The sequence below is a fragment of the Misgurnus anguillicaudatus genome, chromosome 17 (assembly GCF_027580225.2).
Source record: "Misgurnus anguillicaudatus chromosome 17, ASM2758022v2, whole genome shotgun sequence".
In the NCBI taxonomy this organism is placed as follows: domain Eukaryota; kingdom Metazoa; phylum Chordata; class Actinopteri; order Cypriniformes; family Cobitidae; genus Misgurnus; species Misgurnus anguillicaudatus.
Genome location: NC_073353.2, coordinates 36,818,790 through 36,846,732, shown reverse-complemented (window position 1 = coordinate 36,846,732; position 27,943 = coordinate 36,818,790). Strand labels below are relative to the sequence as shown.

The following is a 27,943-nucleotide window of genomic DNA, read 5'->3' as shown; positions in this document are numbered from 1 at the left end:
TCCAAAATGGCAAGAATCAAATGTTCAACTCCAGGGGAGCCGGACAACCAGCACACCTTCAAAAAAAGTGGAATGTCCCCCCAAAGAACGACACGGGTATTAAACGTACACATGCACGCAAACACACTAATAATAATAACAACAACAACAACAACAACATATATGGACAATAAATCCTACTTATACTAATTTTTTATATGGTAAGAAAACACTTGAGCAACTTAAAGGTGCATTGTGTAACTTTTAGAAAGATCTCTTGACAGAAATGCAATATAATATACTTAACTATATTATTTGTGGTGTAAAGATCTTACATAATGAACTGTATTGTTTTTATTACCTTAAAATGAGCCGTTTTCACCTTACATAGAAGACGGCCGTCATGTTTCTACAGTAGACCTAAACGGACAAACTGATCTACAGAGTGTGTTTTGTCTCTACGTTGTCTTAGACAATGAAATGTTTGTCCTGTGGTGGCTACCATATGCGTTTTGAAATGGAGGGGTGAGCGGTTGCAATTCGCACTCTCGCTAAAATTTACACACACACCACCTTTAATAAAGAAATAGACCGCCAAAAAAGTGTCAAAAATAAAACGTATGCATTAAATCTGTTTAGAGGGGAAATATTTGATTTGAAAAAAGCCGTTAAAGGTGCCAAAAGCGACATCTCGCTATCAAAAACCTTTAAACTCTTCTGCAAATACAATCGCTCAACAATGGCACCTGAAAGCTTCTGACTGGCTAAACAACAACAGTCAGATTTCTATTTGCCTGTCAAAAATCTTTCATTTTCTCTGTCAAAATGTTTTTAGGAATAGTACAAATTGTGAAAGTTAGATGACATACCTACTCGTCAACCCCTAAAAAGTTTGTTATTTATAAATGGGTGGTGTGAATGAAATTCTTTCTTACTACATCCATCATGTTAATACATCACGTGACACATGTCGTCAAAACAACAGGTGAGCCATTGGATGCTGCTAAACAAGTGCAATTTAACCACAAGCAACAGCTATATTCCCTATAAGTATTTGCATTTGAATAGCACTGCGTTACTACTTTCTGATGATTTTGAATATGATGACGCCTATCCTTCTTCTTCTTCTTCGTTGGGGACTCCTATCCCAGTGGCTCACGGGATAGTAAAGTGTCCATCTAATGCACACTTCGAGATCTTGCCGGAAGTACTAGGACATCCGGGTACTTTTCACATAGTGTTTTTAAAATAATATGAAATCGGACATACTACTCCCCTCGCCCATTAGCCTACTATTTAGTGGGAATGTAGGCGGTTTCAGACACAGAATTTCTAAACAAACTGCACTACTGTTCAAACCACGAAGGGCAAGTGCATGGATCACATCTAATTTTAAAGGTCCCTAGGAAGCAGTAATGATGTAGGCCACTTGTTTAGAAATAAACGATCACGGGGTAAAAGTTAAATCAGATACATCCAAAACGTTTTTAGACTGAATGATTATAAAATTTGCAAGTACACATGAAATAAAGGTGAAAGATGGCAGTGCAGTTCTTCATGACAGTACTGAGTTTGCAGTGGCTCATGTAGAAAAGCTGTTCTGTGTCTAGACAAGCATGTGGATTTCGTTGTATTCATCACGGCCATCTTCATCAAAATTAGGTGTGTCTTCATCGGCATCTAGCTGTAAGGGACAATAAATCATAATATTAATAATATTCAAAACTGGAGTCAGAAATATGACAACAACGTTCCTCAAACCTGCAAAAAATACTTTTCCTGGGTGCCATTTTTGCCATTTACAAGGCCAACAAGGCAATCTGAATTGACCCTTACGAAAATGAATCATGGTTTTGGGTGTATTGATTACTATCAGCAAAACCATGGTTTTACTACACTTACTATGGTTTAACTATGGTTTTTAAAACCATGGTTTATTTTCTTACAGTACTTTCGCACCGCCGCCAACTTGAGCTTCCAAAGTTACCGGAAGTCATTCATTTCCAATGGAAGCTGGCTTCTCTCAGCCGCGATGAGCGTCAAATCCATTGCCGTCGCGTTTTGGGTGTTTTGAGCGACCAGAGCGTCAATCGAAAGTTGAAAAAGCTAAACTTTATGGTAATGAGCTAGCAACCAATTGGAATATAGCCTAGATGTTATTCGGAGAAACATACGATGTAAACTTTTGTTCTTACCAAAACATTAGTTTAGAGAAAACAGACTTCAGAGCGGCCAAAGCGTCAACAAGCTTCCCCGTTCTTTTTGACAAGCGTCCTTGACCGGGCAGCCTGAGCTTCTTTCTGTCCTTGACCGGGCAGCCTGAGCTTCTTTGGAAGCTCAAGTCGGCGGCGATGTAAACGTACAATAAAGGGAAATTTAATGTCCCCATGAAATCAAAACTTTAAAATTATTTTTTTCTTTGCAGTGTTCATTATGAAAAATGTATCCGTGTGGGTCATTATTATTATTTTTTTAATTCATGTACCATCATAAACATTAATCAAAATCTGAAAATGTACTGAAAATGTGATTCTTCTCTGATGACGTCGGCTTGATCTGTTAACCCCGCCCCCTCCAAATGTCAGTTTGCTGCGAATTCCAAGTCTGATTGAACAACCTACTTTTTATATCCAATCAATTCACAGTGGAACACACAAGCCACGCCCACTATTTTCCTAGCGTGATGATATAGGGGTTTTGCCAACACTCTCTCATGAGAATTCGTAAATATTTTACGAGTTGGCTAGTTTTTATTAATTTATACGACCACATTCGTAAGTTTTTGTACGAATGTTGACCCCTGTGACATTGGGGTTAGGGGTTTGGTTTCATTGTTGTTTTTATTATGAGAATTGTACGTTTTTGCACGATTAACTTCGCATGAATTCATACGAATAAGCCAACTTGTAAAATATGAACGAATTCTCGTGAGATCAGGCTGGGTTTTGCAACAAAAAAAAAACTTGTGCAGACCAACGCTTTTACGCCCGCGACCGGTGCATGTTATAAATTGTTTCCAATGGAAGCTCAACGTTTTCCGCTCTGAAAAAAAAATTAACTTTGGGTGAAAAGCTCCGCTCGTCAATGTCAGTTGTCACACAGCCGTCCAATCACAGTGGAGGAGGGGCGGGGCATTACAACAGCAACCAACCGGCACACAGTTCAGGTATCACAACTACCAAAGCGCTCAGCTGAAGAAAGCTGGCACTTAGCTAAAAAACAGCTGACATTCGGTGTCCTCCAGGCGTTTTCAGCCACGTTTAAAAGTTTTGGTGTGCACGCCCCCTTTTTCATCAAAACAGGTGACATCACTGTTTTTTATGTGCTTCATTAACTCTTTCCTCACCACAAGTTAACTCATCAATTAAGAGAAAACACTTCCCTGCCAATGGCGAGTTTTTCCGGGAATCCGAATTTCCACTATTATCCACCAGGTGGCACTCTTACTCAACTTATAAAACCCAGAAGTATTGCCCCTAGGGCAAACCGTTCAAACTCTGTGTATGTTTTGATCATCGCTCTGAATCTGATCTCTATCAAAAGTCCTTCACAAAAATGCTATTATCTTAAAATTTGGTATTTTGAAGAAACCTACTCATATTTGAGAGGTGAGAACAAATGAAGGTAGGATGAAATTATTATTATTTTTTTTTTTTAAAGTAGAGGGTCTGATATATAATATGTTTATATATTTAAAAAGGCGGCATTAAACTTTTGTGAAAATCATAAAAAATGCTGGCGCTGGCTGCCAACTTTTTTTTTAAATGCTGGCGGGGAAATTTATAGAGAAGATGTTTAACGCAAGATGCCTTCAAAGAAGCTATGAAAGATTAGTTTAACTTATGTCTATCATATATACAGATTGATCTTATTTTTCTTCTTCTCACTGACATTTGGATACTAAAACAGAATAAATGCAAAAAATAATAATACCCAGCTAGGTGAGCCGAATACCCGAAAAGTTTATAGATATTGCTATCATTTCATACTGCTGTTATCAAGGCGGAAGCGACGAGACCTGTTTTCCGATTTGTTCATGTGACGTTTCCCAAAAAGCCTATTCCATTTCAGTCGGAAATACATCACAATACAGAAGTAAAATCGATTGCGACTTCCTCAGGGACTTTAAGGTCACAAAGACAGAGTTGTTTTTGTTAAATCAACACAATTTATAGTATTTATTCAAATATTGCAATTCAATAAATGCTGCTTCTTGTCATTCAAAATCAACATTAATTCTGAACATTAATTCCCTTTCTTCATGATTTACTCATGCTGTTGTATATTGGTCTTAAGGGAATGTCTGGTGTTTGGTTAACACTTGAATGAGATGGGCGTACCGCAGCGAGCTCTCTCTCCTCAAAGATCCTGGTCAGGATGAGTCTTCTCAGAGGGACGGTCATGATGAGGATGAAGGGAAAGGCCAGAGACGCTACCGTCGACTTCACCACCCACAGCAGGACGATACACAGCAACTGAATAATGGTGAACATGTTCATACGCCAAGTCTTCACCTGTGTGGGAAACAAATCAGGACTTGACTTATAAAGGTATTTTAAATCCCAAAACAGATCCTAGAAATTTGTCGACATATTTTGTGTAAAGATATGTTAAAACACGTTTCAGATTCTTTCAGTATTGGATATGTACCCCTGTTGCTTTAATACTAGCATGCACTTCAGCTGGCATGGACTTCATGCAAAACCCAGCGTGATCTGAAATGTTATCCCAGCATGATCTGAGATCATCTTGTGTGCTTCAACAGAGGCAGGAAAATCTGAACTTTCAAAAAGAGAAATTTATTTGGTCGGGGTCACAAGTTTGCTTGTTCAGCTTGTGACCTAGAAATAGTTCAGAATCATAAATATTGCCTTTTTTATCATCAGGTTTAATGTGGTCTCAGACTCAAAAACATGAATACATTCATGTCTGCCAATGAATTTGTCCTGAACACTTGTTAGACAAGGTTTGCTTTTTTGTTTTTTGTTTACAAGTGCAAGACAAAATGGTGATTTGTGCGCCACCTGGTGGGTGATTCAAAAGCATTTAAAAAATATGTTTTCTTTGTTTAAAGACAGCAAACAGGACTGGACAAAGTGCTGAGCAAAGTATAAACCAAAAACCACCCATTCGTAGAAGAAACTCACTGAACACAAGAGTTACTGTAAAAGCCAAAGTAAATAATACGTTTTAAGGGATAATTTAAAAGCAGTTAAAGACTGAATATGAGCCTCTGCTTTGACCGTGATTTGGGTACAAAAAGAAATCTCTTTTCAGCAGACCTCAGATTTCGTGTAGGATTATATGGATGGAGTAGCTCAGATAGATAACTTGGTACTAACATGTTTAGAGATTTAAAAACAAAGAGAAATATTTTAAACAGAGGATTTAGACAGAGAGAGATGTGCCAAAACTAAGTCCAAACTCATAGCATACATGTAAATCCAACGGTCACTGCTGCATCTGTAAATGCCATCATTGCCGCATTAAACCAACTGGATGCGGTTACCTTGGTAACAAAGATGTGGTCAGGGTGATGCTTAGCAGGTGTGACCATCAGTGTGATTCTCTCATACAGCTGGATACCAGTTAGAGAAGTGATGCCCATGTACAGGAATATGCCAAACAGCACAGCCAGAGGAATATGACGCAGCACATCTGTCATAACTATAGACAAACCTGCAGACACAAGACAAGAGTTTAGGGGGAAATAGTCAACATTTTCCCTGACTAATATTGCACATTATTCTCTTACAAATACAAACAAAAAATCTTGAGGGATCCGAGATGTATAGTGGTCTCAAAAGGTACACTTTTGGATACTTTTTGCTCACATTTAATAAAATGAATTGCGATTTAGTTTTTTTTAAATGCCTAAATTCGTCTTAGGTACTACATAACAAAAGCAAAGTCCGTGTGCTACAGTGAGTGTCTGAATTATTATTCTGTATTTCCAGATGAAAATAGGAATGTAGGAAAAATTACTATGGAAGTCAATGGGTGCCTTCAACTGTGTGGTAACCATCATTTATCAAAATATCTTATTTTGTGTTAAACAGAATAAAGAAACTCATCTTAAGTTTCGCAAATACCTTTTGAGTGGATGTATACCTTCAAATTAATATAACTCTGGCTTTTTTGGTCTAGAAGCCTTATCTTGGTCTTGTTTTAAAGAAGACCCAGAAGTGCCTGCAGGTAAAATTCTAAATAAAAAAAAATTGTTAGAGTACTTTAAATTTATTTTAAGAAATAAAAATAATTCGATAACATTAATTTTATAAATAAAATTATAAAAATGTAAAAAAAATTACAAAAGTAATAATGCAAACATGAAGCCATAAGTCTCCAGTAGTCGTGATCTAAATTTTAAGTTAAAAATCACAAAAAAATTGGTTTGTGTCACAATTTTAATGGTTTTACCAACAATGGCAACTAGGTGTCAACTGTTTGCTGCATACTCTTGTCACTAATTAATAAATTACTGTCACTGCATTACTATTAATGCAAAACAATATAAAAAACGTCTCGGTTACGGATGTAACCCTCGTTCCCTGAAGGAGGGAACGGAGACGTCACGTCGTGACCGACGAATTGGGAACTCGCTTAGAGAGACCAATCTGCTTCGAATACTACAAAAAACGCCAATGAACTTGGCATTGAGATATTTGCATAATGCTGGCGCCGCCCCGCCAGGTGCGTATATAAGGCGCACGTGCAAATGAGGAAATCAGCTTCTGTTCGCTGAGAAAGCCGGAAGGTGACCGGCCTAAACAGCAGGTGGCAGCACCTGTGGCGACGGGACGTGACGTCTCCGTTCCCTCCTTCAGGGAACGAGGGTTACATCCGTAACCGAGACGTTCCCTTTCAGTCGGTCACTACGACGTCACGTCGTGACCGACGAATTGGGAATCCCTACCAAAACGCCACTAGGGGCTGACCTCTTCCAGTGTCTGCGTAAAGCCCTCCAGTTTCCACTTAAGGATAAGGAGAATTAGGTTTTAAGGCAGAAGGCCGGGCACTAGATGTTCCTTTAACCCCACAGTAGTGCCAGCAACTGGGAAGCGCCCTACCAGAGCGGAATAGGAACGCTGCGGAAGCCACCGCCCCGTTAAGGGCTATTGGTGGGCGAAAGTCAACCGTAGTTGAGGTCAAATGACAGCCGTGGCTGTGTAAGCAAAGCAGTGCTCTGCTAAGGGAAACGTGGGCTAGTAGGATTAACCCCACGGAATAATACTCACAAAGGAACCCGTTGGGACGCAATGTGGAGCCCTGGCCAAACACGTAGGTTCGTAAGAATACAACTAGTGAAAGGCTGACAGCCAATGCTCCGCAACAAAGGCTGTCAAGGCAGTGGAGGGAGCAAATCAAACCATTACGCATTTTTGCTCTGTTAGCCTTCCATACTGAAACTCAATTTGGAGCCTCAGTCGGAGGCTGCAAGCCGACTTGCGAGTCTGCTCTCCGTGCCCTCCCTGGTGAGGAAAGAACACGAGAGGATACAGGCTCGATACGAACATTGTAAAATCTAATGAACGTATTAGGTGTCGCCCAACCCGCAGCTCTACAGATGTCTGTCAGCGAGGAACCACGAGCTAATGCCCAAGAAGAGGCAACACTCCGTGTGGAATGCGCTCTCAAATTAAAGGGGCAAGGAATGCCCTGCAAGTTGTAAGCTAGGGCGATAGTATCAACTATCCAATGAGACATCCTCTGCTTAGTGACAGCTTTCCCTTTCTGCTGGCCACCATAACAAACAAAGAGCTGGTCTGAGGTCCTGAAGCTTTGCGTGCGGTCCACGTAGAATCGCAGTGCGCGTACGGGGCACAACAAAGCCTCGGTTGGGTTTGCCTGCTCCAAAGGCAATGCTTGCAAGCTCACCACTTGATCTCTGAAGGGAGTAGTGGGAACTTTGGGCACGTAGCCTGGTCTGGGTCTCAAGGTCACGCTCGAGCCAGAAGGACCAAACTGAAGGCACGAATCGTCAACAGAGAATGCATGTAAATCCCCTATTCTCTTCACCGAGGCCAATGCTAGTAGGGTCAAAGCCTTCATGGATAGAAGCTTCAGACTCGCAGACTGCAAAGGCTCGAACGGAGGACTCTGTAGCGCTTTCAGCACCATGGACAGGTCCCAGGGAGGAATAGAAGGAGGGCGCGAGGGGTTTAGCCTGCGAGCGCCTCTCAGGAATCTAACAACCAAATCATGCTGGCCCACTGATCTGCCGTTAATAAGTGAGTGATGCGCAGATATAGCGGCGATATCAACTTTAATAGTGGATGGTGACAGCCTACCATCTAACCTATGTTGAAGATATAAAAGCACAATGTTAATAGGGCATTCTCTGGGGTCCTCGCGTTGCGAAGAGCACCAGGTGACGAAAAGGTTCCATTTTAACGCGTAAGCCCGTCTCGTAGACGGAGCTCGTGCCGCGTCAATAGTGTTAGATACCGCTTGGGGTAAATCACTTAAACCTTGCGCGCGCTCAACGACCAAACGTGGAGATTCCACAGGTCGAGGCGCGGGTGCCATAATGTGCCCCCTCCTTGAGAAAGAAGGTCCTTCCTCAGGGGAATCCGCCAGGGAGGGGCTGTCGCGAGGAGCATTAATTCCGGAAACCAATTCCTGGTCGTCCAAAATGGGGCGATCATTAAAAGGCTCTCCTCGTCCTGCCTGACTTTGCACAGAATCTGTGCTATTAAACTCACTGGGGGGAACGCATATTTGCGCAGGCCCCGCGGCCAGCTGTGTGCCAACGCATCCACGCCGAGGCTGCCCTCGGTTAGTGAATAAAACAGGCGACAATGGGTATTGTTCGGTGACGCAAATAGGTCTATCTGCGCTCGACCGAATTTCCTCCAAATCAGCTGGACCGTCTGGGGGTGGAGTCGCCATTCGCCGGGGCGCGCTGCTCGGGAAAGCGCGTCTGCCGCTGTATTGAGCGAGCCCGGTATGTAAATGGCACGAAGGGACCTCAGATGCTTCTGACTCCAAAGGAGGAGATGACGAGCGAGATGCGACAGGTGACGAGAGCACAAACCGCCTTGACGGTTGATATACGCTACAGTCGCAGTGTTGTCTGAGCGTACTAGTACATCCTTCCCTCGCAGCTCCGTCGCGAAGCGTACGAGTCCCAGATATACTGCCCACAACTCGCGGCAATTGATATGCCAATGCAACTGGGGTGCTGTCCACACCCCCGAAGCCGTGAGCTTGCCGTACGTGGCTCCCCAGCCCGTGTCGGAGGCATCTGTGTGTACAACAGCATGCCGGGAGATCTGTCTCATGGAGACCCCTGCTCTGAGAAACGCAGGATCTGACCACGGGGGGAATGTTAGGCGACACGCAGGTGTAATGGTTACACGGTGAATGCCGGCACGCCACGCTCTCCTCGGGACTCGATCGTGAAGCCAACGCTGAAGCGGTCTCATATGGAGCCGTCCGAGCGGTGTCACGGCCGCTGCTGCTGCCATACGCCCCAGGAGTCTCTGAAATTGTTTCAGAGGGACCGCATTCTTCCCTCGGAATGACCCGAGGCAAGTCAGAATTGATTGAACACGTTCTTCTGTCAAACGCGCCGATAAATCGATCGAGTCCAGTTCCATACCGAGAAAAGAGATCCTCTGCGTGGGGCAGAGTTTGCTCTTTTCCCAGTTGACCCGAAGACCCAAACGGGCGAGATGTTGAAGTGTTAGATCTCTGTGTTCGCACAGCGTCCGCCGAGAATGCGCTATTATAAGCCAATCGTCGAGGTAAGCCAATATGCGAACACCGCTCTCTCTGAGGGGCTGTAACGCCGCCTCTATCACTTTCGTGAACACACGGGGAGAGAGAGACAGCCCGAACGGTAAAACTTTGTATTGATATGCCCGACCCTCGAACGCAAACCGGAGAAACGGTCTGTGACGGGGAAGAATGGACACATGAAAATACGCGTCTTTCAGGTCTATCGCTGCAAACCAATCGTGGGGGCGTATTGCACTGAAAATTTGTTTCGGTGTAATCATCCTGAAAGACCTCTTCTGAAGAGATTTGTTCAGGACCCGCAAATCCAAAATCGGTCGTAACCCGCCGCCTTTCTTGGGAACTATGAAATACGGGCTGTAAAAACCCGATCTCATCTCGGTAAGAGGGATCGGCTCGATCGCGTCCTTCGCCAACAGGACCTCGACCTCTGCACGCAGTACATGTGCATCGGACGCTTTCACCGTGGTGAAACGTACGCCCGCAAATTTGGGAGTGTGCCGATTGAATTGAATTTCGTAACCGAGGCGGATCGTGCGTAAAACCCAACGAGACGGGTTGGGAAGCTGAAGCCAAGCTCCCAAGTACCGTACGAGAGGAATTAGCGGCACAACCGGTGAACCCGCGGCGGGGCAGCGAGGCGGGACAGGCGGGACTGCTGGTGAGTCTGCCGTGACAGCATAAGCATCTACAGTGTGTGTGTGTGTGACACTGACCTGAGCCCGCTGAGAGAAACGGTCGTCCGGTCTCCTCAGCGGAGGACGCAGACTCCGAAGGGTATGCTGGTGGTCCGGTCTCCGCAGTGGAGAACTCGAACTCGCCAGAACACCCGCTGGCGATAGAGGAGAGGGAGGAAGAGCATCTGACTGCCCGCTCACATCTCTCTCGATCCTCTGGAGACCTGGAGAAGGAATAGGAATGCACTCTTTTTGTGGTTTTGTGGGTGCCGGCTGAGAAGCCGGCGGAACAGAAACAAAACGAAACCAAAGATTCTCCACCCGGCCCTCTACCGGTGGAAGGAGTGGTGTCATCACCGTCTCCCGTAGAGTGATCCCATCCAAATCCAGGTCGCCCGTCTCAGGGCCGCTTCGACCTCCGTTTACCACGGGAAGCGGGTGGGGCGGGCGGGGCGGGCTGCCGACGGCTGGTCCCCCTCCGTGGCCTGGAAGATGTTCTAGCGGGGGGGGCGGAGGCAGCCGCCGGAGGGCGCCCTCGGCGAGGAGCAGACGGGGCCGCCGGCGCTGGAGGGCGAGATGCAGGTCGCTTGCGCCGGGGCATGATCTGAGCGATCGCCTCCGTCTGCTTCTGGGCGGCGGAGAACTGCTGGGCGAAAGACTCCACCGACTCGCCGAAAAGACCCGCCTGGGACACGGGGGCATCCAAGAACTTGTTCTTCTCCGCCTCAGACATGTCCGCCAGACAGAGCCATAGATGGCGTTCTTGGACCACCATCGTGGACATCGCACGACCGATCGCCTGCGCTGTGACTTTCGTAGCACGAAGGGCCAGATCCGTCGCGGCCCGGAGCTCCGAAAGCACAGGCGAGTCGTGTCCTCCCTCATGCAGATCTCTCAAAGCTTTCGCCTGATGTACCTGCAGCAATGCCATAGCGTGCAGGGCTGAAGCCGCCTCTCCGCATGCCTGGTGGGCAGCCCCCGTTAAACCGGAAGACTGTCTGCAAGCACGGGAGGGTTGGGTTGGGCGGTCCTTCCAGGAGGGAGCGGTGGCCGGACACAGTTGCATCGCGACCGCACGCTCTACGGGGGGGATCCCCGTATAACCCTTAGCAGCTCCATCGGTGAGGGAGGTGAGGGGGGAGGGCTGAAAAGACCGTAATCTGGTAGAAAACGGTGACTTCCAGGTCCTAGTCAGCTCCTCGTGCACCTCGGGGAAGAATGGTACCGGCGGAGAGGGTTGTGAAACCCGGGCAGCTCCAAAGAACCAATCATCCAGGCGGGACGGTTCGGGCTGTGGGGGGTGAACCCACTCCAACCCTACGGTCTCCGCCGCTCGAGAGAGCACGGCCACCATCTCTGGATCGAAATCCGGCGTCACGACCCGTCCGGAAGGGGGGAGGACATCCGGATCCTCAGAGGGAGAGGGCCCACCCTCGGATGCTGCGGTCTCCGTGGACCCGGAGGGAGGCACGACAGATCCTGCAGACATCGCAGAACACGACTCTGCAGTCTCCATCGGCACATCAACCGGCTGTGGATGAGGAGGCTGAGAGCCGGAGGACGAATCCCCCGACCGGCTCAGCACAGTGATGCGGAGATCATCCTTTGAGAGCCTCACGGCCGCTCCGTGGCGGCGTTCGGAACTCGCTGGACGTGGGTTGCGTTTTTCCCGGAGGAAAGACAACCGTCTCCGCAAATCCACAAGGGACATGTTCTCGCAGTGAGAACACTTACCCCCAGCGATCGCTGCCTCTGCGTTCTCGATGCCCAAACAAGAAAGACAACGCTCGTGTCCGTCCTTAGGACCCATATACTTCCCGCATCCAAGATCACACGGACGAAAAGCCATCCTGAAAAGGACGCTAATCGCCGGATATACGAGAGAGTGGCTGCCTTTAACAAGGCACAAAGCTCTCTCGTATCACTCTTTTAGGGAAATTCACTCAGATGCTCAGTTGATGATGCGCACAGGGAAAGGCAACGCACACACTAAACTCAAAACAAAAAGATGCAGAGCCTGTGGAATGCTGCGAAGCGTCCGCTGTGGTACTGCCAGTCCAACCAACTTCCGCAATCGATCCCAACAGAGTAAAGTAGCTTCTCAGTAGCAGATACTGCCGGCTTTCGAAGCGATAAAAAGCTGATTTCCTCATTTGCACGTGCGCCTTATATACGCACCTGGCGGGGCGGCGCCAGCATTATGCAAATATCTCAATGCCAAGTTCATTGGCGTTTTTTGTAGTATTCGAAGCAGATTGGTCTCTCTAAGCGAGTTCCCAATTCGTCGGTCACGACGTGACGTCGTAGTGACCGACTGAAAGGGAACTACATTCCTAGAGCTTTCCAAAGATACATAGTTTCTCAAAATTGTTGAAAATGTATAATAGGATTGTTATGAATAAATAATAATTAATATGCATTCCTATGGGGGGAGGTCATGTAACAAAAAAATGTCACTACATTATTTCTATCATAGGATGACCTTGAAATATGAAAACTACTTTCTGAGAGCTTTCGGCTGATATATAGTTTGTCATGATTTTTAAGGTTTCGAGTAGGGTTTTAGTGTTATAATGTAAAAACAAATTGGGCCTGCACGTGGGCCAATGACCTTTTAGCAACTGACTCTCACTATGTCATAATTTTTTCCAAATGGTGATGAAATATGAACTTTACTCTTTGAGCTTTCCAACAATATAAAGTTAAGGTTTAGAACATAGTATTATAGCTATAATCTTTTAAAAACAAATTGGGTCCACCTGTGGAAATGTGACATTTTAGAAACTGACTCTCACTACGTCATAATTATCCCAAAATGGTGATGCAATATGAAAACTACAATCTTAGAGCTTTACAATTATAAGACTGTTTAGGTTTAGGATAGAGTATTAGTGTTACATATAATAACAAAGTGGGCCCACCTGTGGACCCGTGGCATTTTAGAAAATGGCTCTCACTATGTCATTCCTTTACCAAAATGGTGATGATAAATAAAATCTATACTCTTATGGTGCATTTACACCAGCCGCGGTTGAGGCGGTAAAAACGCGCTATTCAAGTGTAGTTGGATGCTTGAACATTTACTCGCTTCATTCATGCCTGAAAGCTGCACGTGAAATTCTAGTCATTTGAGACATTCACGCAGAAATTCGCATCATGGGAGGGGCTTCTGCGACTCCATTGAGACTCAGCTCACTTCCTGTAATCACGTCACTACTACAGCAAGGTTCTGATTGGTTAAGTTCAGATTTTTAAACTTACACGTTTTTCGCAGCAGCGTTCCGCGTCATTTGCGCCGTGCCTACCGCGCGTACCGTGCCACAGGATGCCTTATCGTGTCTTTGCATTGCCTTACCGTGTAAATCACTCACGCTTGCCGCCTCTACCGTGTCTGGTGTGAACCCTGCATTAGGGATGGGCGATATGGCCTAAAATCCATATTGCGTTATACATTGCAGCCTCTTGCGATAGCGATATGTATTGCGATATAATAATATCAGTAGACTCGTTTCAGAACAGGTTATATAGACCCTTACAAAAGTCAAACTGCTAAAAAAGTAAGTAAAAGTAAACCGTTATGGCCAGATTAGTCTTGTTACCTCTCTTAGCTGGAACTTTTGCCTGACACACTCTACAGCAGGGGTGTCCAGACTTTTTTGTGTGGTGATCTACTTTTAAGATGATAAAGCCGACAAGATCTATCTGCTTAAAAAACACAGTTAATTATTTTTATAACACTAAACACTTTAAATGCTTGTGGGGACTATACAGCATATATATACTGCATGTTTCACAATTACTAGACCATAATGCCAATTTCGCGCGTGGAGCAGCAGGTAACTTATGTAACTTATGGCTTAAATCCAAAAAAATAGATGTTGCATCAGTCTTTTTCACGAGTTCCTTTTTTTCGCTGACGCTTTCATCCATGTTTATTCGGCTGCAGCTCGTGGCTCTAAAGTAGATTGTGTCATCAACACACATTATCGCGATAGTGCAATAGATTTAAAATCTCTATCGTATGCCAATTTTCTATCGTTTATATTGCATATCGTTTATATTGCCCATCCCTACCCTGCATTAGAGCTTTTAAATTATGTATAGTTTGTCATGATTGGATAAGAATTCACATGGAAAACACTGAAATAAACGTAGGTGTCCCGCTGGCGGGACAGTGACATTTAGCAGGATATAAATGTTCTTCATAAATGAATTTACTCTCCCTACATTATTTATTTTATAAAACACTGTTAAAATATGTTGTATTCTAGAGCTTAGACCTTTCCAATGATACATAGTTTGTCATGATAGATAAAAATTTACATGCAAAATATTGAAGTAAACATAGGTGTTCCGCTCACGGGACAGCGCCACATAATGGGTTAAAACATGATGTGAGTGATTTTTGGGTGAAAAATCCCTTTTTACACGTAAATACATGTTTCGAAACCCTTAAAACCCATAAAAACATTTTACAATCACATAAAATTATATTTTACAATGACTTCAATCCTAACTCATCACAATCACAGTTTTTTCATCTAGATCAGGCTTCTTACCCACTAGGACAGCCACACACATTCCTGTCACCCTTTGCTCTTTGACCTCTTGGATCATTGGCTTTTCTCCAGGGGCCGTAGCCTTGCTCATGACCGTCAGAGCGTTTACGTGTGTTACCGAGCGTACTGTAGCTGCAGTAAGCCAGGGCAGACCAAAGAGCGGGCAGATAGCTCCTAAAATCACTATCAGGAGGAGATCCAGGTGAAAACCTGAACCCTTCACCAAACGTCTCTCCTTTTTGCTCACTATTAAGCTGTTGAGGACGAGAGATGTAGACGAGTCACATGCTGTATACTGCAAGTAAGATTTGTAGCATCAAAGTTGACCTTATTCAGTCTATATTAAAGATATACATGTTCATTACATTATGTAGGATTAGTTTATGTAGAAAACAGTAAAGCATGAAAAAAGATTTTAGTTGGATTTTCACAGACACATTGTGAAAAAATGCAATTCTCAAAACATTACCACAAAAAAAAAAAACTTCTGCTTTGAGGACTGCGTGTCACTGCCCGCATGCATTTATTATATCAAGTCGGTTCTGTTGGAAAGTACCATTCATGTAACATTAGTTTACACACGCTATACTTACGAGGTGATCTGAGTCTCCATAAAAATAAGAATAAAAACCAGCAGGGCCGGGATCACCGAAGCGGCCATCATCCAGATGGGGAAAGGCTGTTTATCTCCGAACGGGCTAATAAACCAGCCTCGCTTGTCCGGAGATGTGACCGAGAATCCAGAGGGGACGTTCAGCTTCTGCAACCACAAGAAACACAAGCGCCTACATCCCAGGATTCATTGCTTCCGGCACTCTGCCAAGTCAACCACACTTTAATGCAGTCTCTGCCTTCAATTACAGTCGAGTACTTAAGTTGGAAGAGAAGTTCCTTTGTGCTTATATACTGCACATGAGAGATATACAGTATGGTTACCTGCGTGTATGTATCAGGGATGGAGATGTCCACTAACACAGAGATAAGGATAGAGATTGGGATCCCGAAATCTCCAATGATTCTTCTGGCCTGAAGACAGAAAGTAAATGTTATTTTGTTAGCTCGAAGCTTGTTTTGTCGAAAATCTGCTTTCCAATAAAAATACTTTGACGTTTTAAAACAAGAACAAATTTTCTTGCAAAATATTGGAAATAAAAAGATATTAAATATTGTTTTTAGAGAATACATCTCGACCCAAGTTTATTTAGTAAGGTTTATGCTTGAAACGAGAAAAATGTTTGCAAATAGAGAAAGAAAAAAAGTGCACGTTTAAATAAGTTTGTGGTAACACTTTACAATGAGGTTGTATTTTATTACATTAATAAATGCATTAGCTAACATGAACTAACAATGATCAAGTTTTTCAACACTTAATCTTTGTTAATGTTAGTTAAAGGCGGAGTCCACGATGTTTGAAAAACGCGTTGGAAAAGGAGACGGGCCGACTACCAAAACACACTTATAGCCAATCAAATCAAATCAAATGCCGGGTTGCGTATGTGTGGGGCGAGTCTATCAACAGAAGGTCCAGATTCTATTGGGGTAGGGGCGTGTTTGTTTGGGTGATTTCAAATATCAACATTGGCTTTCAAACATCGTGGACTCCGCCTTTAATGCCAATACAGTTACAGTAGTTAATGATTATTAACTCATGTTAACAGTTACACTGCAAAAAATGACTTTCTTACTTAGAATTTTAGTTTGTAGTACAAATATCTGAAAATTCTTAAATCAAGATGGATTTTAAATAATAATTTAAATAATAAATAAAATAAGTCTAGTTTTTAGCAGTGGCGGAGCCAGAGGGGTGTCCAGGGTGGCACTGGACACCCTTGACATGTCACTGGCCACCCCGTGTGCCACCCCAAATTTAATGTGCTACTTTCACTTAATCGCTATGTTTATTTTCGACGTGCGGCAGCGCAGCACATTGTTAAAAACAAACATTATGAATATTAACCCTCCCTGCGGTCGCGGCGCAAACTCTTTATTTTTCAATCACTGCGCAGAGAGACTTGAGCTGTGTCTGAAACCGTTCCCTCGTTCACTCATTTACTATTCCCTATATGGGGAATGACAGTTGAGTCCATTATATGGGGAAGAAGCAAATGAAAATGAGTGAGCGATTTCGGACACTGACGCAAATATCATGCGTCAGAGAGCTGTCGCAGAGATTCATCATAAACACCTGTGTGGCTTTATTGATTGTGCTGTGAAATGGTAAAGTTTACTTTCTTACTGTTTTTCACATTTGTCATGTTTATTGTATTAGTTGATAATAAAGTTATTGTATTAGTTGATTTTATTGTTTAATAAAAATGTGTATTAGATTTTAAATAAAAGATAACGCAATTATTTTTCATTTGTTTATTTTCAAAAAGTAGAAAATAACTGACAACAAGAAAATGTTTGGTGTTTACTGTCAGTATCCTTCAGCTGATTCAAGTTACGCGTTCGTCTTCCGTTGCATCATGGGAAATATGAGTGAACGAGTGTACATCGAATGTACCCTCAAAATCAGAGTGGATTGTGGGTAAAAAGTAGTGAATGAATGTAGGGAATGAAGTTGTTCACTCAGGTTTCGGACACCACTACAAAATGGCCGACACCCGATATAGTGCACTATATAGTGGATAGGGAGCGGTTTCAGACACAGCTTTGGATTACTCTGCTGATTTTGGATATACAGATATGATTTATACATCATTTAAAACGTTCAAGTGTCATTTTTTGTGTGTCTATAAAACTGAATGTTGTGCTTTTCACAAAATTAAGAAAATATACATAATGCGCGTTCTGTTATCTCTCCATCAGTGACGTCTTTTCAAAAACGCGTCAGAAAAATTACTGTTACTTAACGAATACTTTTCCTACCATCAGAAGATAAATGTCATGTCTACATAATGCTTGGAATCTTTAAAATGATGTAAGTGAAGTCGTACATTTTGCTAATACTACATGATTTATTTTCACCGTATATGCTGGAAGTGTGGTAATTGTCTTGTGGACTGAATCTAAGATTGCCAATTATTTTTACAACAAAACCCAGCACCATGTTTTCATTCTTGACGTGATCTTTATAGGCTACTGTATGATTGTTAATTCGACTGGATTGCAACATCTAACTTGAAAGCGCGACGCGCATTTCCGATTGTGCGCGTGCACAGCCAGAGCTTAAACGACTTCATATTCGCGTCTTTTTGGCTTAAACGGACAAATGCTCATAATGTCAAAATAGCTGTCTTGGTGATTTTCATACTAAACATTTGGTTACTGTACGTCTTAAACGAATAAACATTTTATTACATTCGGTCTTAGCCTAACCTGTTAAAGTCTCTCTGTCATTAAAGTTATTTAATATCAAAAGAAAAAAGAAAACTTTTGCATCTTCTGTATCTTCGTAAATAAAAATTAATCGAAACATCCTTTGTGTTGAGCTCTGCTATTTGAAGTAAGTTTAAGGTTTATCATGGAGTTTAGATTTCCTGATCTTTTGCTTCATTAAAGGGATAGTTCACAAAATTCAATTCATTTTTACATCCTTATGTTGTTCTAAACCTGTACGAATTTTTTTTTTCTTATGAACACAAAAGAAGATATTTTGATAAATGATGGTTTGCACACAGCTGTTAACCATTGACTTCCATAGTAGGAATAAAACAACATGATGGAATTTAATGGATATACCATTAATTGTGTGCTTACCATCATTTATCAAAATATCTTCTTTTGTGTTTATTAAAATAAAATACAGGTTTAGAACAACATAAGGGTAAGTAAATGATGACAGAATTTTCATTTTTGGGTGAATCCCTTTAACAGACAGTAAATCAGATGTAAGAAATACAGTAGAACGATTTAAAATTCACCCTTATTATATTTACATCTAATGTGATCAAAAGATTCATTTATGCTTTCTTGATACATGGTTACATGTCATTTTCTTTAATGGACTATGGACCCCCTAAAGTAGCTATGGCCACCCCCTGGCCACCCCATTAAAAAAATTCTAGTTCCGCCACTGGTTTTTAGACAAAAAATATCAAATTTAAGTGCATAAAACAAGCAAAACAATCTGCCAATGTGGTACAAAAAATTATTTAAGAAAAAATTCTTACTATTTTTGTCTTGTTTTCAGTAAAAATATCTAAAAAATCTTAAATTAAGATGCTTTTTCTTGATGAGCAAAACGACCCAAGAAAATAAGTCTAGTTTTTACACCAAAAATATCAAATTTAAGTGATTTTGTGCATAAAAGAAGCAAAAAAAAAAAAATTCTGCCAATGGGGTAAGCAAATTTTTCTTGAATTTAGTGTTTAAGAAACATTTTCAAGATTTTTTTGCTTACCCCATTGGCAGATTTTTTGCTTGTTTTATGCACAAAATCACTTAAATTTAATATTTTTGGTCTAAAAATAGACTTTTTTCTTGGGCCGTTTTGCTCATCAAGAAATAGCATCTCACTTCAAGAACTTGTACATATTTTTACTGAAAACAAGACAAAATACTAAGAAAATGTTTGAAAATCATTTTTTGCAGTGTAGCAAAAAATCTTGAACTTTTTCTTAAACACTTAATTCAAGAAAAATTTGCTTAACCTATTGGCAGATTTTTTTGCTTGTTTTATGCACAAATTCACTTAATTTTTTTTGTATCAAAACTAGAAAATGCATCTTGATATAATAATTTTTTTAGATATTTGTACTAAAAACAAGACTAAAATACTAAGTAAGAAAGTCATTTTTTGCATTTTACAACTTTTGATTTTCAATAATGTATTAGTAAAAGCTAAAATTAACATGAAGTAATTAATAAATGCTGTAGTATTGTTCATTGTTGATTAATGATTAATGTTTAATGTTAGCTAATGCATCAACTAATGTTAACAAATCTAACCTTAATGTTAAGTGTTACCAATTTTGCTTTCCAAGTGAATTTATCTTGGTTAAAGGATCATTGAATAAAAGACCAAAATGTGACCATGTATGTGAGTATTTTTACCCTTTTATATCCTTAGGGTGGTACAGTACCCTTTAAAAAGGTAGGTATTAGGTATGGACATGCATTTGGTAATAATATGCATCTTTGATGTACTAATATGCACTCTTTATGTACAATGGTGTACTTTTTAAAAGGATAGCACCCCACCGACAGCTTTTAGTACCTTTTAGTACATTTTTCATTTATTAGTTAAAGTGGCATGTGTATACATAAAATCATCCTACATAATGTAAAGAATCATCTGTGATATAACTTTAATATTGACTATTCATTTAATATTGAATATTGTTTGAATTTCAAAAACAGGGTCACGTATCTGATTAAGGTTTTGAGCATTTTTTTGGACTAAAACTGCATTTACCTTTCCACCGAGGAACCTGCTGTTCCTGAACTTTCTAAGAAAAAAGGCCACAAAGAAAGTTCCTATCATGAGCACTAATGACAGCAGGGCCGTGTTGGGCTGGTTGAGAATGGGCTCTTCAATCACGCCATCCAGTGGAGAAAAAAGTCTGGGTGTGAAGGCTTGCAGTGCAGGAGTCGTGGGGTAGCTTTTCAGCAGAGGGTGTTCCTGAAATACCTGAGAAAAATATATATAACTTAACAGTTACAGTAGTTTTCCTGAAGTTTTGAGAAAGTAACATACACAACATAATGCACTATAAGTCGCTTTGGATAACTGCACAAATGTAAATGTACAGTGAAGATGTACCTTAATTAGCTTGGAGAAGGTTTCATAGATGAAAATGAGGGAGATGAGAAATGCAAAAATCTCCTGTGTGAAAGGAGAGATGTAGCGAACCAGGAAACTCCCTTCAGCTGCCACTATCACCAGAACTATGAAGATGAGCCAGAACCCAATCCACACTCGGCCAGTGAGATACTCAAAGCCCTGCGCCTGGCAGAACTGAAAACAAGACAGAAGAAAAAAGATCAGAAAGCTGCTCTAAGAAATTATTTGACAGATTATTTTAAAAGGCACCTATTATGCCCATTTGAGTCTGAGGTGTGCCCAAAATGTATCTTTGAAGTTTCAGCTTCAGGATTTCTTCACTTTCATAAAAAAATACCCATGCAATCCAAGATGTTTATGTCTTTTTTTGTTCAGTCTAGAAGACATTACGTTTTTTGAAGAAAACATTACAGGATATTTCTCAATTTAATAGACTTTATTGGACCTCAACAGTTCAGAGGTTTAATGCAGTTTATGCAGGTTTAATGCAGTGTTTACAAGTGTGGCGAAAGAGTTTCAACGTTGTATGTGGAATGATACAAATTAAATTCTTTGTGTCCGTTTGTCAAGGGCGTAGATTTGATTCTGGCATTGGTGGGGACATAAATAAAATGGTTGCATTGCAAAAACTGTTTATCACCGTTTACTTGACATAAACAACAGACAACTCAGTATGCACTTTACTCAGTGACATCTGACTCGCCACCCCTGATGCCATCACAAATTTAATGTACTATAATAAACAATTCGTTATGTCCTAGAGCCTAATAAACAGTAACTGTTTAAGTCTTTGTCAAAAAAAGAAAATCACACTGTAACATATATTAATCCCTATTTAATTTATAACATTGAAGAATATGCAATTAATATTTAAATCTTAATTTAATTTTGCCAAAAAAAATCCCAGTGTTGAAGTAGGTATGTATATCATGCTGTTTCCTGAACAACGTTTATTAACGTTTCTGTAGTTCACATTAAATCTTCTTATTAACAGACAGTTAATCAGTGTGAAAAAAATAGTTTAAGTTTAAAATGCAACCTTACATTATGTCTACATCTGTGCAAGTAATGACCACAGTGCAGTAATGTAAAGTATTCAGCAATCATGACATGAATTCATGTTTTTACCATGTTGGGGTTATTTTCTTTCATGGATTAGGGACCCCCTAGATAACCTTGCTACCCCATTTATAAAAGGTTGACAAAAGTTTGCAACTCCTCAGGTTAACATGGGATTGTCGTGTATTGGTGAAAACACTGTCCTTTCATTATGTGACACAACTTGTTCCGTTCCGTTTTTGCATGAAACAGTTACAGTGGGTATAATAATACTTTCTTCCTCACTTACCTGTAGCCCGAATAATCACGCGCGTCTTGTTGAGTGAACTTTGGCGCGTTGTACAAAGTGAAACCATCCTATCACACGTAGCGAGTAAAGACAAGCCCATAAAGTGATGTGATTTAGAGTGGCGGGACTCAAGAAATGCTAATCCAATCATATTAGCAATGTGAGTGGAGAGGCGGGACTAAAGAAATGCCAAGCCAATCATATTAGCGATGTGAGTTACGGAGGCGGGCATTGCAGAGAACGAAAGCTGTTAACCGTTTGTGTACCACATAGAGCGTCATTTTTACAGAACGGGATTGCAAAAGATTTCTAATCTCATTTAAATGATTCCTGAAAAAAAAGGAGAAAATAGAAAACACAAGAATAAGATGGACATTAGTGGTTATATATAAATACAGATTAATTGTTTGGTCGAAATTATTGCTAGGGACAATTCAGTCTTCCCTGAATATTGCTAGAGACATGTCCCTAGCGTCCCACCCTAAATCTACGCCCATCCCGTTTGTTGGTTAAATTGGTCCGCAAGTGTGCGTTTCACATATATAATGGGTGACCTTTTGACGTGATTGCGCAATACACGCAAGGTCGCACTGGCACGTCACACGGCTAGTGCAAGACGAGAAGTTGTGGTGTAAAAATGCAAAACTTTTATTTTTATTGCCGAAAATGATAATGGTTTTGCTAGATAAAACCCTTATGCCACATTTGGGGTTGTTTACACTTCAAAAAATTATTTTCAAGAAAACATTAAGTGATTTTGTGCATAAAAAAATCTGCTAATGGGGTAAGCAAAAAATCTTGAACATTTTTCTTAAAACACTTAATTCAAGAAAAATTCAAGAAACATTTGCTTACCCCATTGGCAGATTTGTTTGCTAGTTTTATGCACAAAATCACTTAAATATTTAGACATCTTTGGTCTAAAAACTAGACTCACTCTCTTGGGTCGCCCCGCTCATCAAGAAAAAACATCCTAATTCAAGAATTTTTAGATATTTTTAATTTAAAAAAGACAAAAATACCAAGAAATTGTTTTCTAGAAAATCTTTTTTTTGCAGTGTAGAGCCCGTTGAAGCTGCGTTGAAACTGTAATTTTAAACTGCATTTAAACCGAAAACTGTTGGGGTCCAATAAAGTCTATTAAATTGAGAAAAATCCTGGAACGTTTTCCTCAAAAAACTTATTTTTTCCTTGACTGAACAAAGAAAGACAACAACTCGGATGACATGGGGGTGAGCAAAAGTTCTGGATTTTTTTTATGAAAGTGGTGTAATCCTTTAAAATACCCTACAGATAATTTATTATAGCATGTCCAAAATGCCCTTATTTGGGTGGGAGCAGAAAAGCACTGTTTTTGTGTCTGTATTGTTAAATACAAATGAGCTACAGCTCCTCACTCCCTTACCAAAAGAGACCTAAATGACTGTGTTTATAAGGGCAGGCATTTTGACGCATATGTGTATTTAAGGCCAAAAAAGTCTCTAAAATGCTTACGAGCTCAATGAGCAGCGGATGCATAGCTTGCGTGCTCCTCTCACACAGAGATAGGGCTACCATATAGCAATGTGTTTCAGGGTGCTTAAATACGTGTGCAAATGTTACATTTTCATGACCACTTGCACAGCAACGTGATGTGGGCGGGCAATGTCAATACAGACGATAGTCCAAGTTCTCTACAGGTTGACAAATTCTTTACTGATTAATCATGTCTAGGGGTTTATCACCCACCCCTAGTCTGAGACAATACTATCTTACTATTGAGATACAGCAGATAACAAGGGGAGGGCAGAACAATCCTGTCAGTAAGTGCCATGGGTGGGGCTTTATCAGTATGACATCACATTAACAAGAGAATTAAAACATCATGTCTAACAAGACTGCTTTGGTTTAATGGGGATTAAAAACTGAAAGAGTAGATGATTTTTTTCATTGTAGGGTAATTGTGTGTTTACAAACCGCCAACACACATTTATGTCCAAACACCTTGTAAAAGTGAATTTTGGATAATAGGTGCCCTTAAAATACTAAAACACTTCTGGAACACGATGCTGGAAAAACCAAGACCACAAATATGACACTGCAGCTAAAGATGTCCGTCTTTATGTGTAGACCAACTGGTATATTTGTAACATAAGGCTGTGGAATGGAATAATTTTTGTTTTCATCTACAGTAGTTGACCATTAAAAGTAAAATCACCTTATAAAAAGCTTCCTCAAAGACCAGGAGCGGTCCAGAGAAACCGATAATAAGCAAGGGCTGCCCTGCTAGCAGGGAGAACAGGATTCCCACTGTTGCCGTGGAGATAATGAGCTCAGAGACTCCCATCATGCCTTGCGTCTTCTCACCTACAGTACACACAGCATGTAGTTACACAAACTATTGAGATTATGACATTTCTTAGGATTAAGCGAGGGTAACTTGCCTAATAAACCTCCAAAGGTGATAGTGGGCGAAAGAGCAGCAAAATAAATAAATATTACAGCAGCGATGCATTGTGTGTCCACGCCGTCCTTCAGGTCGCTGATGTAGCGCGGATAACGCCGCCGAATATCGTGGATCAGACCTCCAAACGGAATTCCGGAGCGCTTAAGAGGGTCAATGTCAAACTGATCCTCCTCCTCCTGTTCCTCTATCATCACATCTGAAGCAAAATCATGGAAGATATGGAAACACGTCAACATCGAAATGAACGGAATCATAATTTCAAACCCAATAAGATAAGGAAATATATGTATGCACAAAGTATGCAAATGAATATGAAATGGGGCATTATGACAGATGTGAACCTTTTGTCTCCTGCTCAGTCGTCACCGTACTGCCACATTTTTTATTTTCCCTTTCTTTGCGTTTTCGTAGCATCATTTTCTGGAAGGAAGCCACGGTTTTCAGCAGATCTTTTCCCTCGACGTCTGAAGGTGGAATCACAATGCTGCAGTCTAAGAATTCATTGATGCCGTTGAGCAGATCCTGCCGGTCATCAGCAAAGTAGGCCACTTCATGGAAGTTCTGCAGAAGAAAGACAATTATACTGAATCTAAGGGTGTTTTCACATATGTTGGTGCGCCCCGTGGTGCGGCCTCGGAGTTCACCAAAATACATTATATCATTTTTCAGTTAGTGCGGTCCATGTTCACATATTTTTTTTTACTGTACTCGAAATGCCGCACCGTACACCACGTGACAACGGTCAGCGCTGTCATTGGTCTCTGACAGCTCTTACCGTCTCATGACCACCCCCACGTTTCCACGACCACCAGCCTGACAGAGAGAGCGTAGCTATCAAGATGTGGAGATAAACGATGCATGTCTTTGCGAAGTTTCTTTACTTTAACGCGAAATTGGGTAGCTGTTCTATTAAAGCCTTTCTCACGGAGCCGTTTGCTAAAAAGCCCGTAATGTCACTATTTGTGTGTGGAGGACAGCTATGCATTTATAAAATCATCAGCTCAAACGTAAAGGAGACAGCGAATATCTGCAACGGACCAGGATTGGCTTGTTTGTTGTTAACCCACAATATAACACTCGGCTCACGTCACAACAGAAGCCCAGTTGCTCAAAAATGTGGAGAAATTCCTGTATTTGGTTCGGCCCGAGGTCCAGCAGTGTTTACACCACAGGTGGGTCGCCCCAGAGTTCGGCGACAGCCGCTCCGAGACCACCTGTTTAGAACGGTCTCGGAGCGGCCGTTTAGTGCGCACCCGAGTGCGGCTGTTGTGTTCACACTGACCCAAACGAACCGTACTCGGGGCGACACGTCAGTTGGGCCGACCTAAACAGTGTATATGTGAAAGCACTCTTAAGTGTTAAAAACAGCCAAATGCAGAAGTTACTGGGTCAGGTACCATAATAGTAATCAAATATTTTGAGCAGATTCAACATCAACCTGATCTCACGAATTTCAGTGTCATTGTCACGCATCTCCGCATTTTTCCGTGTCCGTACCACAGACTTTCTTTTCCGTGTCAGTTTCACGTATTGCACTTCAGAAAATTATTTTTAAGAAAAAAATTCTTAGTAGTTCAGTAAAAATATCTAAAAATTCTTAAATTAAGATGCTTTTTCTTGATAAGCAAAACGACCCAAGAAAATAAGTCTAGTTTTTAGACCAAAAATATCAAATTTAAGGGATTTTGTTAAGAAAATTCAAAAAAAACCTGCCAGTGTGGTAAGAAAATTCTTCTTGAATTTTTCTTGAATTTAGTGTTTCAGAATAATGTTCAAGATTTTTTTGCTTACCCCATTAGCAGATTTTTTTTTGCTGATTTTATGCACAAAATCACTTCAATTTGATATTTTTGGTCTACAAACTAGACTTATATTCTTGGGTCGTTTTGCTCATTAAGAAAAAGCATCTTAATTTAAGAATTTTTAGATATTTTTACTAACAAACAGAATTTTTTTTCTTGAAAATCATTTTTTGCAGTGTGGTTTTCCTATTTTCACGTGGGTTTGGGGTTAGAACGACTTTCTGTTACATAAAATGACATCCAAACACAACTCTAACCCTAACATCAGGCGACAATTGTTTAAAAATCCAGAAAAAATTGTATAAACCAATAGTTAAAGTGACATCCTAACCCAGACCCCAAATCTAACCCCAAACCCAAGCAACAATAGTTTAAAAATAAGAAAACAATTGAGTAACCAATACGTGAAACTGACACGGAAAATAAAGTGTGTGGTACGGACACGGAAAAATGCGGAGATCCGTGACAAATTAGCAAAAAAGTTTGTGACTATAAATACAGAAATTTGTGAGATCATGTTGTTCAACATTGTTGTAACTTTTCATCAGTAGGTGGTCAATGTCACATACAAAGTTCATTTCATTACCAAGTTAAAGTCATACACTCTAAAAAATGCTGGGTTATTTTCAACCCAGCGTTGGGTCAAATATAAACATTTTCTGGGTTAATTTAACCGAACGGCTGGGCTCGTCCCTTTTTGACCCAACGATGGGTTTAAATTAAACATTTTTTAGAGTGTACTTCCCAGGCTTTGCTTCTCTCCCAATAATCACCAACTCATGCAATTGATATCATAAATGTATCTGAAGATGAACCTTATCAGACATGAGGGTTGAGAAGGAGCGTCCGATCTCGTGGTAGTCCACGTTGATTTGGGTGGGACCCAGCAGCACAAAGATGAATCGAACTGGGACGGGGACTTCCAGAACAGACTCCAGCATGACGGCCTCATTCAGCCGGACAAAAGCCATAGCGGGCTTTTCTAGAAACTCCACACAACCTAAAACACATTTGATTGCGGTAAAAACCACGAACCGTGGGGGAGCAGGAGAAAATACATCACAAATCAAACACAACAGAAAGCATCTAGCTATGCCGACTTTCTCTCAAATCATTAGAAAATTTGGAACGATGACTCAACATCATCTCTGGAAATGGAAACAACAAATGTTGGAACAAAGTGGTTCTTTTCTTACCCACTAAGACCACAGTGGCCTCGGCATCTTTGGGAATCTTTGCCAGGAGTTTCATAGATCTGGATGCAGCGTGAGACTCAGCTGGAACTGGGTGGAGGGTTTTCTTCAGTCGACAGGAGAAAGTGGTTAGTGCCATTTTAACGTCACATCAGCCTCAAGCTGTGACAGAAAAGCTTTGGCAGGCAGCACATGCACAGCTCGGTGCACCCCGTGGCTGTGTCAGTGTTTGGGATTGTAAGTTTCCTGAATTTTAATGACCCATTGTGCCTGTTTCGCATCACAGAGCACCGATCTAAATCTACTGATCCAGGTGACAAAGTCAAAACCAAACGGTAAATCACTTTACATTACTTGAACACAATAACTCTATACTTCTTACATGGGCTGTTTCAGATTTGCCAACATTTTAAGCCATTGGGAACTTCACAGCTAATGCATCAAGAGTTTAACTAGAAGCACCTGTAAAG

General features: G+C 41.3%; 1 protein-coding gene across 2 annotated transcripts in view; it reads right to left on the bottom strand.

Moving 5' to 3' along the window:
• Positions 1 to 857: 857 nt before the first annotated feature.
• The window catches only part of slc4a3 (solute carrier family 4 member 3), a 63,397-nt gene continuing 36,311 nt past the window's right edge, over positions 858 to 27,943 (bottom strand). For both annotated transcript variants that reach the window (XM_073854703.1, XM_055214684.2), the window contains 13 exons: positions 27,477 to 27,579; positions 27,096 to 27,280; positions 24,820 to 25,039; positions 24,456 to 24,674; positions 24,230 to 24,378; positions 20,664 to 20,858; positions 20,316 to 20,531; positions 15,893 to 15,982; positions 15,550 to 15,716; positions 14,957 to 15,210; positions 5,489 to 5,658; positions 4,320 to 4,493; positions 858 to 1,663 (listed from right to left, as the gene is read on the bottom strand). In XM_073854703.1, the coding sequence (XP_073710804.1) occupies positions 1,586 to 1,663; positions 4,320 to 4,493; positions 5,489 to 5,658; positions 14,957 to 15,210; positions 15,550 to 15,716; positions 15,893 to 15,982; positions 20,316 to 20,531; positions 20,664 to 20,858; positions 24,230 to 24,378; positions 24,456 to 24,674; positions 24,820 to 25,039; positions 27,096 to 27,280; positions 27,477 to 27,579 (2,220 nt within the window). In that variant the 3' untranslated portion in view covers positions 858 to 1,585. The remainder of the gene's footprint in view (positions 1,664 to 4,319; positions 4,494 to 5,488; positions 5,659 to 14,956; positions 15,211 to 15,549; positions 15,717 to 15,892; positions 15,983 to 20,315; positions 20,532 to 20,663; positions 20,859 to 24,229; positions 24,379 to 24,455; positions 24,675 to 24,819; positions 25,040 to 27,095; positions 27,281 to 27,476; positions 27,580 to 27,943) is intronic.